At 43.3% G+C, this 11697-nt stretch overlaps 2 protein-coding genes across 2 annotated transcripts in view; both read right to left on the bottom strand.

Moving 5' to 3' along the window:
• Positions 1–3748, bottom strand: part of RNF8 (ring finger protein 8, E3 ubiquitin protein ligase) — a 57305-nt gene extending 53557 nt beyond the window's left edge. Inside the window, exon 1 of the mRNA XM_014545716.1 lies at positions 3658–3748. Coding sequence (XP_014401202.1) covers positions 3658–3748 — 91 coding nt within the window. The remainder of the gene's footprint in view (positions 1–3657) is intronic.
• A 2522-nt stretch (positions 3749–6270) lies between these two features.
• Positions 6271–11697, bottom strand: part of TBC1D22B (TBC1 domain family, member 22B) — a 79451-nt gene continuing 74024 nt past the window's right edge. Inside the window, exon 13 of the mRNA XM_005873771.2 lies at positions 6271–8207. Within this exon, the coding sequence (XP_005873833.1) occupies positions 8079–8207 (129 nt within the window). The 3' untranslated portion in view covers positions 6271–8078. The remainder of the gene's footprint in view (positions 8208–11697) is intronic.

The raw sequence follows: 11697 nt of genomic DNA, 5'->3' as shown, positions 1-11697 counted from the left end.
CCATCTTTGTTGGGTTAATTTGCATATCCTGCTGATTAGCCAATGGGAAGCGTAGCGGAGGTACGGTAAATTACCATGTTTGTCTATTATTAGATTAGATTTTAATCCTTACTACCATCCTGCAAGATATCCCCATTTACCTAGGAGGAACCTGAGACTACTGGGTTGCATAAGATGTCCTTACCATGAGCTTCTTAATGGTTATGTCTTGTTTTCTGTTGTATTCCTGACATTTTTATTGAATGAATGAATGTAACTCAACTAGTAAATGGCAGTACAGGGGCTAAAGCCAGGGCTGTGAGCCTAGACCTACCTAGCCCCAGAGGCAGCACTCATTACAATCTAGCCGTGGTCTCTAAGCTGGGATGGCCATACCTGGGAAAGAGAGCAGGATGCAGAAAAGGAAGTAGGTGTTACCTGTACCTGTGGATCTGACATGTCTCATTGCATATACTCAATCAATGTTAACTGAACAGGTCTAAGGAATGTTAGAAAGAATGAAGAAATGGGGAAGGAAAATGACAAGAGGAGGAAGCAGAGGGCAAGAAGAAAAGGAAAGTGGGAGAGACATATGGAAAGAAAATGTGGCAGATTATTTTCCAAGATGATTACAAGAATATCACCCATCCCACATGCTCTTACTCTCAAGTTGCAAGAATCTAAGTGAGTATGTGACTCAGAAGGGATGCTACGCCATCAAACGTGATAGTTTCCACTGGGCCTTTTGGGGATGCTCTTGGAACCCAGTTGCCATGAGGAAGCAGAAAGAACCACATGGAAGAGGCCACAGGTAGATGTTCTGGCCAACAGCTCCAACTGAGGTCCCAACTTGATCCAGCATCAACTGCCAGACATGGGAATGAAGGGGCCCCTGGATGACACCCTGACCATGAGTCACCACAGCCTTTAAACCTTCCAGCTGAGGCCCTAGACATTGTAGAGTAGATCCAAGTCATCCCTCTTGTGCCCTATCTGAGTTCCTGACCCACAGAACTGTGTTCAGCCATTGTCTGGGGACAGTTTGTTATGCACTAAAAAGAACTGGAACAGGAAAAGTGGGGTGGGGGACCCTTGAACAGTCACTGGTTGTCTGCCTTAATGCTATGGTAATACTAGCTGCTGTGATATACAAACCCCAAATTTAAGTGACTTAACACAACAGAAGTTTATTTTTTACTCACGCAGTTATTTAGTGCAGTGTTTCTGGATGGTGGACAGCCTTCCATTAAATCATTCAGGAACTCAACTACTGTCATCTGTGGCTTCTCTATTGTCCAGAGCTCGGAGTCCTTTGCATCCAGAAATCAAAACCGGGAAAAGGAACACCTACTTTTTAACTGTCTTGTCCCAGAAGTGACATATATTCCTGCTGCTCACATTTTATTGGAGAGAACTGGTCACACAACCCCACCTCGATCCAAGGAAGGTCAGGGAATGTAGTCCCTGGCTGGTCAGCCAATTCCCAGAAACAACTCTACATCATGGAAAAGGACGCATGGATTTTGGTGGTCAGTTAGCTGTCTCTGGAAGACGGTAGAAGTCAAGTTAAAGAATTAAAATGATGATCATGACAAAGCTTTCCCTTTCTCCCCCTCTCTCCCATTTCCTTTCTTTTTATCTCCTTGGAAAAAGATGGAGTACAAATGATCACTTTTGCTCGCTGTGTGGTTTTGTGTGAGACCAGCCCGTACCCAAGTCAGCAGTAAACTGGAGGCCACTGGAGCGTGGTAGTGAGGTGCATGGAGTCTGGAGCCTGGGCTCAAATCCTAGCTCTGCTACTTACTAGATAGGAAACCTTGAGCCAGTTACTTGACCTCTCCAAGCCCGTTTCCCCATTTGTAAGATGAGGGTGATAAGGATAGCACTTACCTGATAAGATTGTTTTGAGGATTCATTTGGTTAATTCCGGTAAGATAGTTATGCATGGTACATGGGAAGTACCCAGTAATTGTTAGCTACTGTTGTAGAGGAATGGAGTGTCCGCTTCTGCAGAAGCCTCCTCCTGGGGGTACAAACGCTATCTTCCTACTCTTTTCTATATTCTCTTGTCTAAGAGACACGAATACAGGATGTTTCCCTTGTTTAAATTGGTGAAAGTTATAAAGTAGAAATCCCTTCAATAAACTTTAAATTCTTTTATTACCTATCTCCAAGCAAGATGAGTTTTTCAAAATGTGTAACCAAACACATCTGGTGAACAAGGATGAATCCACTTTGGGGGCACAGCTCTGCCAACTGATTTGAAGTGTGATTTCCTATGTGAGGGTCAATAAAGAGGAGCTGTTTTTTTCAAATTCAGGAACTTTTTCATTATGTTTTCAAAAGACTGAGCAGAGAAGAAAGGGGTCTTGATGTAGCATCTCAAGCAAAGCCCTGTTGTTTCTCCTTAAGGACTTTCTTGAGATCACAGGATAAGTTTTCCATATATCACTGCATTTAGTCTCACCTTGGGGGTAGGGTGGGCAGCGAGGGCACAGGTGGCTTCCCTAGACTCAGGGTGACTAGGGGGAGCTAAGACCCCAGATGGGATGACCCAGCCTTACTGTGTGTGTGTGGGGGGGAGTGGGGGGGGGGGGGAAGGTGAGGCTGATGGCTCCACATTCGCATTCACTCTACCTTTCCTCTTACTCATTTATTCCACCACTGTCTCTTTTCCACCCTCCCCCAAATGTAAGACTTCTGCTGAAGGATTCAGGGAAAGATGTCTTTTATTTAACGGGAAATGTTTTAGAAAAACAGAAGCAGGTGAGGAGGGGAACAGGGACCATCTGCTTTGGACAGATTGTGCGCTGAGTAATATTTTATGTAAATATAGGATTTCAAGTATAAAGTCAGAAGATATTTCTGGCACCTTTAATCAAATTTGGAAGTACTTATAATGAGTCATCAAGTTTATTATATTCTGGAGGTATCTGTAATCAGTAATTAGGTGAATGTTTTAGAGGTACTTGAAATCAGTCCTGTATGAAACCAACTCGTTCCTTTGTGATCAGGGCCCTGTTTCTTTAAGCCAGCGGTTCTCAACCTGTGGGTCGAGACCCCTTTGGGGGTCGAACAACCCTTTCACAGGGGTCACCTAAGACCATCGGAAAACACATATATAATTACATATTGTTTCTGTGATGAATCACTATGCTTTAATTATGTTCAATTTGTAACAATGAAATTGGGAGTCACCACAACATGAGGAACTGTATTAAAGGGTCATGGCATTAGGAAGGTTGAGAACCACTGCTTTAAGCACTCACATCCTTTAACTTGCAAAATATCAGTGTCTAGTTCAAATATTTATTACCCATCTGATTTAAAAAATATATGTATTTTCCACCGTTTGGTCGATTTGCATATTAGGCTTTTATTATCTAGGATAGCCTGGTCAGTGTGGCTCAGTGATTGAGTGTTGACCTATGAGGTTCAATTCCTGGTCAGGGCACATGTTTGGGTTGTGGGCTCGATCCTCAGTGTAGGGCATGCAGGAGGCAGCCAATCAATGATTCTCTCCAATCACTGATGTTGCTCTTTCTCCCTCCCTTTCCCTTCCTCTCTGAAATAAATAAAAATATATTTTTTAAAATGATGAACTGCACATATAAACTGTTCTGATTCTGTGTTAATTTCATCTTTCTCATCATGAGTCTAAAAGCCTCTATTTGGTACCTATGGCAGCTTCCAAAACTGTCTCTGTATAGATGTAGATGTAACCAACGCTGACTCCATCTTTGTATGCCCCTTTCTTTTGAATTTCCATGTTCTGAACCTGACCTCGATAGTCTCAGCCAGGACCAAAGCCTTATGGTTAATGACTAGTTGTGTCCTATAAGCTTATACAATATAACCATAGAGATTCCTGTCAATAAAAGGCCAGAATAAATATCAAAGTAGGTGCTGGTGTCAATTGTAAGCAGTTTTCCATCATAAGACCAGGAGGTATGCTCCCTTAGTCTTGTGGCTCAATAGTAGTTCAGCTATACTATAAACATTTACTGTAACAACTGTCCAGCAGTGGTGATTATATGCACAGACTGTGGGGACACCCTCCACGCTGACCCACTCTTCCTGTAACTTACTCTACAAGTTCTGTTATAATCAATGGACTTGCCTGCCTCGTTTTCTGGTCTCAAGATACCTTCTCAATCCGGTGGTCATTGTACCTCCGTCCCTTCGGACAGTCTCCAGCTGGGAACTGAGTGTTGGGAGTCCTAAGAAGAGATATCAAGGGCTCAGTTACTGGGGTTTAGCTTAGTTTCTGACTCCAATCCTTAAAGCTTTACAAAGATGCTGGACATGCAAAGTCCAACTCAAGACAAGCCGAATACTGTCAGCAAGAGGCTCTTGCCTCAGGAGCAAATGAGTTCACTATTTGAGTAATGTGTCACCATCCCTTCCCAGATGAATACAAGCCAAGGTGGGGCCTATTTAACTAGAACTGTAGAGATTTAGATTACAGAAACATTAGGTCCACTGTAGGTCAGAGTATGCAAGAGTTAGTTTTCAAATTTTCATCAACTTTCTAATCATGACCAAACATATTTCAGAAAAATGCTTGACTTTCTACATAAATGAAAATCAGAATTTTGAATGAAGACTAATTCAGAATAGTTATTTTTTTCTGGAACATTTAATGGCTTCAAGTCCAAACAATATCAAGTAGAAATACTGTCCATGTTTTATGATAATGGTTAAATTCCAAGGTTAACTGTAAACAGTCACTTGAATTTCAAAGTCAGATACCCTTTATATGCTCATGGGAAAGTCTGGTCTCTATTTTCAACTCTCCTTAAGTTCTTATTATAGATTGCTACCTGGATCCTGGTATCTGTTCTTCCTTTCCTCCACAGTATAGAATCCTGATTTTGAGCCAGGTACATGGCTGCCTGAACTGACTAATCCCCCAACCTCCCTTGCAACTAGGGGTGACCTATCATGGGGTTGAATTTTGACCTGTGAGTCTTAAAAGGAATTATGGGGTACCCTTCTGGAACCTTCCATAAACACTTCTGGCACATTTCCTATGTTTGTGTCCCTTCTTCTTTTTTTTTTAAAATATATTTTATTGATTTTCCACAGAGAGGAAGAGAGATAGAGAGTTAATTGATTTTTTACAGAGAGGAAGGGAGAGAGATAGATAGTTAGAAACATCGATGGGAGAGAAACATCCATCAGCTGCCTCCTGCACATCTCCCACTGGGGATGTGCCCGCAACCCAGGTACATGCCCTTGACCGGAATCGAACCTGGGACCTTTCAGTCCGCAGGCTGACGCTCTATCCACTGAGCCAAACCGGTTTCGGCATCGTGTCCCTTCTTTAATCCATCCTGTCGCTTGGAAAGTGGATGCAGTAGCTAGAGTGTTGGTTGGTCATCTTGACCATGAAGACTGAGAGAAGTCCGGGTTCCTAAAGGCTTTGTGAAACAGATTCATCCCATGACCCTGGGTTGCCTACTTTTGGAATTTTATGTGAGAGGAATTTCCATGTTGTGTAAGCCAGTTATTTATTTTTTTAAATATATATTTATTGATTTCAGAGAGGAAGGGAGAGGGAGAGATAGAAACATCAAAGATGAGAGAGAATAACTGATTGGCTGCCTCCTGCACAGCATCTACTGGGGATCAAGCCTGCAACTTGGGCATGTGCCCCAACGGGGAATCGACTGTGACCTCCTGGTTCATAGGTCGCCGCTCAACCACTGAGCCACATTGGCTGGGCTAAGCCAGTTATTTTTGGCTTTTGTTAGATATAGCTGAATTTAATCCAAATGACTGAAACCAAGAAACATTCTCAAATGAGCCCTAGGAAGAAGTTCCAGGTGAAGAAACCATTCCAATCTATACTGCAGATAAAGACACAGTCAGCTGCCTTTCTGGAATCAGGTTAGTAAGAGGAAAACCAACCAACAACCAAAAAAGAAGAAACCTTAATGAAGACCCTAAGTGGAGGGCCAGTCTTGGAACACATTTTAGTTCTGAATGGTTTGGTGGGAAAACAGTTTGATGGACAAGTTAACTCCTTTCGGACAAGTTAATCCACGTAAAGTGCTTGTCCCCGTGTTTGGCACATGGCGAGGTGCTCTCTCAGCCATTAGAGCCACGTGACCACTCAGTCTGCTTCCAGTGTCCTTCCCCGAGGCGGGCGCAGTGGGCCTGCTGATGTCCCCTGCCTGCCTTACAGAAGGCTCATCCCCACACTTACTAGTATCAACAGGAAAAAAACCTAGAAAAGGGGACTCCTTAGTTCCAGGTTACACAAATCCACGGGAGAAAAACCAGCAGCGGAGGAGGAAATCCACTCTTTATTTACAATTCTTTCACTTTACCCACAATTTCCCATACAAACATAAAAACTAAAAAAATAAAACCACCACTTGGGAACGTAAGTGTCTTTCTTCAGTCCAGCTGAGGCTGGGCCGCGGGCCCGCTCTGCGGAGGAGACTGAGGCACACGGCGGGGAGGGCGCAGGGTTAGGAAGGATGCCTGAGAAACAGCTCCAGATGAGAGACAAGACACCTGTGGGTGGCTCTGCTGGCAGACACCAGGGTGTCACCCACTGGGACACGGCTTGGCTTCCCAAGAAGATGACAGCTGCGTGCCACCATCCCCCACTTCTCCACTACCAAACGCCAAACATCGAACAGGAGTCACACATCTCGTGAGCTGGATGGGATGTGATCACAATGGTGGGGACACCAAATGCCTCCCTCTGAGAAGAGCCCAAAACCCCAGGGACACACCGGAAACCCCTTTCCTTGGCACTGACAGTCAGTCACAGCTTCTGTCCTGAATACAATGCTGACTTACAGATGTAAAAACAAAAGCCCTCCCCCATTCTGGGGGAAAGGCAGGGGCTACAGACATGCAGAAGGGCTTCTGCCTCCGTGGTCCTCTCTCTGGGAGGCTAGGGGTGAAGAGGGGGGAGCTCTGACTGAAGGCAGGAAAGAGCAGGGCAGAGGCTCCACCAGGGCCGGGGAGGGGAGTCAGAGGGGAGGAGAAACAACTGAGACACTGAGGCTCAGCATGGCTGCCTCTGGTTTCACAGCAGCTCCATCTGCTCAGCACAGCCACCCTAGCAGATCCCACTCACTTCCCGCCCGCCCAGGAGGGCATCCAGAAACCAACCTGCTGGCAACGTCACCTGCGCTAGTGACCCGGATTGCTTTCACAAGTTGATGCGCATTATAAATATAAAATCATATCTGCTACAAAGAGGACATATATTTGTACATCTTTACCCATATACATAATAACACAATTTACACATAATATCTTGGAGTGGGTCATCATGGAAAAGGATTGGAGAGGTAAGGAGACCCTTCCCCCTCCCCTGCCCTGTCCTTCTCAAGGGACGCTTGCACACTTGGTCGCTGGGCCTTTCCCAGCTGGTGTGATGGGCTAGTCTGGACAAAGAAATTCAGACGGGCAACTAAATGTTGGGTGGGCATACCCACGCATGAACACAAGCGCACGCTCACATACTAGTGAGAAAAGGAAAAATAAAACCCCTAGCCCTTGGGTACAGGCTCTTCCCAGTTATAAGCATCCGTGTCTCCTCCATCTGAGAACAATGGTCTTAAAAAGCTGCCCCTCACTGGCACAGACCAGGGCAGCAGGTAAAGGGCTAGGAACCGTGGACAAGGGAGAGGGGCTAGGAGTATTTTGAAAACATAAGGCGTTTCTGACCTGTGATCAAATCAAACTATGTCACAAAAAGCAACAATATCAGTTGGGGCTGGGAGGCAAGAGACAGCCAGTCCATGGATGGTCAATGTAAGTTAAGACCCTGAGCCTTCCCCTTCGTTTCTCCAGTTTCTTTTAAAGGGGCAGACAACCCTGTACCTCTTTTTCAGTCCTCTCCCAGAGCTGGCCCATGCACGTGGCATGGAATACTGACAGTGGTCCAGGAGACCCATCCAGAGACATGGAGTGGTGGAGAGGCACGCCAAAAAGTTAAGACCTGGGCGGCGGAAGTGAGCTTTTTACAGCAGGAGTGGTTCCTGGTCCAGTCCACGGCTCGCACAGTGGCCACAGTGATCAGATTGCCATCAGAGATGGGGGCAGTCTGGGTCCCCATGGGGAGATAGCACCTATCGACGGTAGTGATTGGGGGCGTCGGCGAACATGTACTTGAGCCTGTACGCCTCGGCGAGAAGCAGCCCGATCTCTTCGTTGCCCCAGTGTATCGTAGGTAGGTTCTGTAGCAGCATGAGGAGACCCTGAAATGCAAGAAAGGACTTTGCTCATCCTGGGACCACAGAGCAATGGACCCGTAGGCCCTGGACGGGTCCCTTTCTCTGTCCCACATCCTGACAGGCGGGGCCTCCCTCCTCCCAAGCAGCACACGGCCCTCTGTCCCCAGGAAGCACTGAAAAGCCTCTGCTGATTTCCCAATCCACTAACACCTGCCTCTTTAAAAATATTATAAATAGAGAATGACAACAGTAAATACGGATATTTAAAAAAGAAAAATAATCACTCATTATCCAAACATCTCCCTAATTTTGAAGTATTCCTTTTCAGTCTTTTCACATGCATATTTCTTTAAATAGTTGTAATCATAATTAGGATTTCAGATAAATTTTTACCTATAATTATCATGTTTTTCCATGCAGCCTTCAAAAATGATTACACTCAATATTAGTATTGTCATGTGGCTATACTAATTTATGCAACCATTTCCCTTTTGTTAGTAACTTAATTTGCTTCCTTTAAAAGAAAAACAAAAACATTTACTAGTACTGGCGACTGCTACATATCCTTCTGCATGGACACTTTTCTCGCAATACAATGTCACCCTATTCCTCCGCCCTGTTCTCCAAGACCATCCTCAACCTCCTGCTTAATTCTCACTGTTCCCATGTACAGGCCTCCTCCAGCCGGGTCCATTCAGCCACGTCTGCTTGTGCTTCCTGGTTTAACTTCTGTTGTTCCTTTCACTTGGAACACCTCTTCTTTTAAAACTCCACCCATCTAAACTCTATTAGTTTTCAAAGCACAGGTCCCTCAAACAGCTCCATGGAGACCGCTATTAAAGAGGACATTGGAATAAAAATGAATGTGAGATTTTAGGTTCTCTTGGTATTTAGTTACCCAGGCTATTGCTGCTGCTTCAAGTTCTTTCTCTGTCTCTCTTTCTGAACTGGATATTCTTGTTATTTTTCTGATTATAAAAGTAATTGTAGCAAGACACAAACCCCAGAGCCATAAACTTACTAAGATTTGATTACATATAATTATAAAAACCTTAATGTGTCGAGGCACCAAAAATAAAAATAAAGTATAAGAAACTAACTGTAAGGAAATATGCATAACACCTGTAAAAGATGAAAGGTTAATACCCATAATCAAAGAGTGCCTACATATCAGTAAGAAAAAAGGGAAACAACCAAACAGACAAATGGCTGGGCGCTGTGACCAGGCAACGCACAGAATGCTGATGGCCCACCCACAGGCTGTGGTGCCTTAGCAATGTTTTGTAGTGTAAAGAAGGTCTTGCCTGTCTTTATGAGGTTTCTTCTTTCAGCAACAGAAACTTAGCTGGCTTTATCATACTGTTCACGCATCACTGCAATGTATGGTCAATATGACTAAGTTCTGATTAATTCTGGATTCTGCCCTAAACTTTCCTTCTTTCTCCCCTTCCTAGAAAATGGATATAAATGCAGGAGTGGAAGCAGTCATCTCAGACCCTAAGGTTTTAGAGCCACGTGCTGAAGATGGTAGAGCAACAAGCCAGAAGAGTCAAAGAAAAGTAAACAACTATCTTGTTTTAAGCCACTGTTATTCTACGGTTTTGGTTACAGGACAGTTTAAATCATCTTAACAAATACAGGCCATGTATAACAAAATCAGAAACACCCATGGTGTTTGATCCAGGACTGTATGTCTGGGTCCCTCTCCTCAGGAAATATTCACACTCCTGTATAAAGGTAGTCACTACATCACTGCTCCCAATAGCTGGAATGACACCAGAGAAGTCTCCTCCTTCTGGGAATAGTTAGATAGACCGTGGCTATCCATATCATGAAATACAAGGCAGCACCTGTAACAAATGAAGTAGGACTCCATGCACCAAGGTGGAAAATAGCTAAGACATATCTAGGAGGAAAAAAGAGGAAGTTGTAGGAAAATACGTATAATATAGAATCACTTAGGTAAATGGGAAAACATAATATATTTATAATTTACATATGTATATGAGTGTATAAAAACTTTAAAAAACCTATATTGGTGTATAAAAACTGTAGAGGGCTAGGCAGTTGCTTTTGGGGAAGTGAGACTTTCACTTTATCATTATACTTCTCTATCTTTCAAGCCCTTTGTTTTCAATTTTTACAATAAAGTCTTAATACACATTTTGTGGAAGTTTCGTTTAGTAAAAAGAAAAAAGCAGAAAATAAAATACCCATAACTTCATAATCAAGAGGAAGCTATTTGCAATGTTTTGGCATATTTCCTTCTAGTCCTTTTTCTGCACATTTTACACAGTTGAAATAGTTCCTCTATGCAATGTTGAATCTATTTAGTGTTTATCATAAGCATTTCCTCTAATATTAAGAACTCCTTGTAGACATTCTCAATGGCCAAACAATTTTCCATGATGCAGATGTACCATCATTTATTCTACATCTTCCTGTTTTGAGCACTTATTTCTGGTTTTTCACTATAATGAAATTATAATGAACAGCCTTATGCATAAAGCCATATTTTAACTATTTTCTTGGGCTAAAGTCCTAGGAATGAAATTACTATGTCAGAGGGCATGAATATTTTAAAAGTACTTAACACTCCTCCAGAAAACACATTCCAGAAAAATGCTCATTTCCCAGATCTCCACCAGCACTGAATACTATCATTAAACAAACGTTGTTAATTGTAACTCCATCCCTGAGATCTCCAAGCCTGAGAATAAAACTCGAAGCCTTAAGTCAAAATGGTGGTGAACCCACAGGAAGAACAAGGAAAAGCAATCAGTCTATCTGCTTCTCTATCTGCCCATACTCTCCCCGCCATCTTATTTTTAAAAAATATTTTTTAAATTAATTTCAGAGAGGAAGGGAGAGGGGAGAGAGAGATAGAAACATCAATGATGAAAGAGAATCATTGATCTGCTGCCTCCTGCATGCCTCCCACTGAGGATCGAGCCCGCAACCCAGGCATATGCCCTTGACCAGAATTGAACCTGGAACCCTTCAGTCTGCAGGCTGACGCTCTATCCACTGAGCCAAACCAGCTAGGGCCAAACTTATTTTTTTAAATGTTGTCCTTGGAATACAATACCCTCCCCCATGAACTCCATGACTCCCCTTTGACCCCTCTTCTGCTTCCTATGCCTTCCCCCAAAGGCCCCACCCAAACTCCTCAGGGAGTCAACTTTTATTCTAACTATAAGACTCTCTATTGCAGAGGTCTTAACCCTTTCTGTACCTCAGACTCTGGCTACTTGGTGAAGCCTATCTTTAGCTGTATGGTAAAGCCATTTTCAGAATAATGGTTTTAAATACGTAAAATGAAATACACAGAATCACATAGAAGACCAGTTAAATTGAAATATAGTTACCAAAATGTTTTGGTTTTTTTTTACTAAAAAACGTTTTTATTTCAGAGAGGAAGGAAGAGGCAGAGAGAAATAGAAACACTAATGATGAGAGAGAATCATTGATCGGCTGCCTCCTGCACACCGCCCTCCTCACCCACCAAGGGATC

This window comes from Myotis brandtii, unplaced genomic scaffold (genome assembly GCF_000412655.1).
Source record: "Myotis brandtii unplaced genomic scaffold, ASM41265v1 scaffold420, whole genome shotgun sequence".
Classification (NCBI taxonomy): domain Eukaryota; kingdom Metazoa; phylum Chordata; class Mammalia; order Chiroptera; family Vespertilionidae; genus Myotis; species Myotis brandtii.
This window is presented reverse-complemented; position numbering and strand designations above follow the sequence as displayed.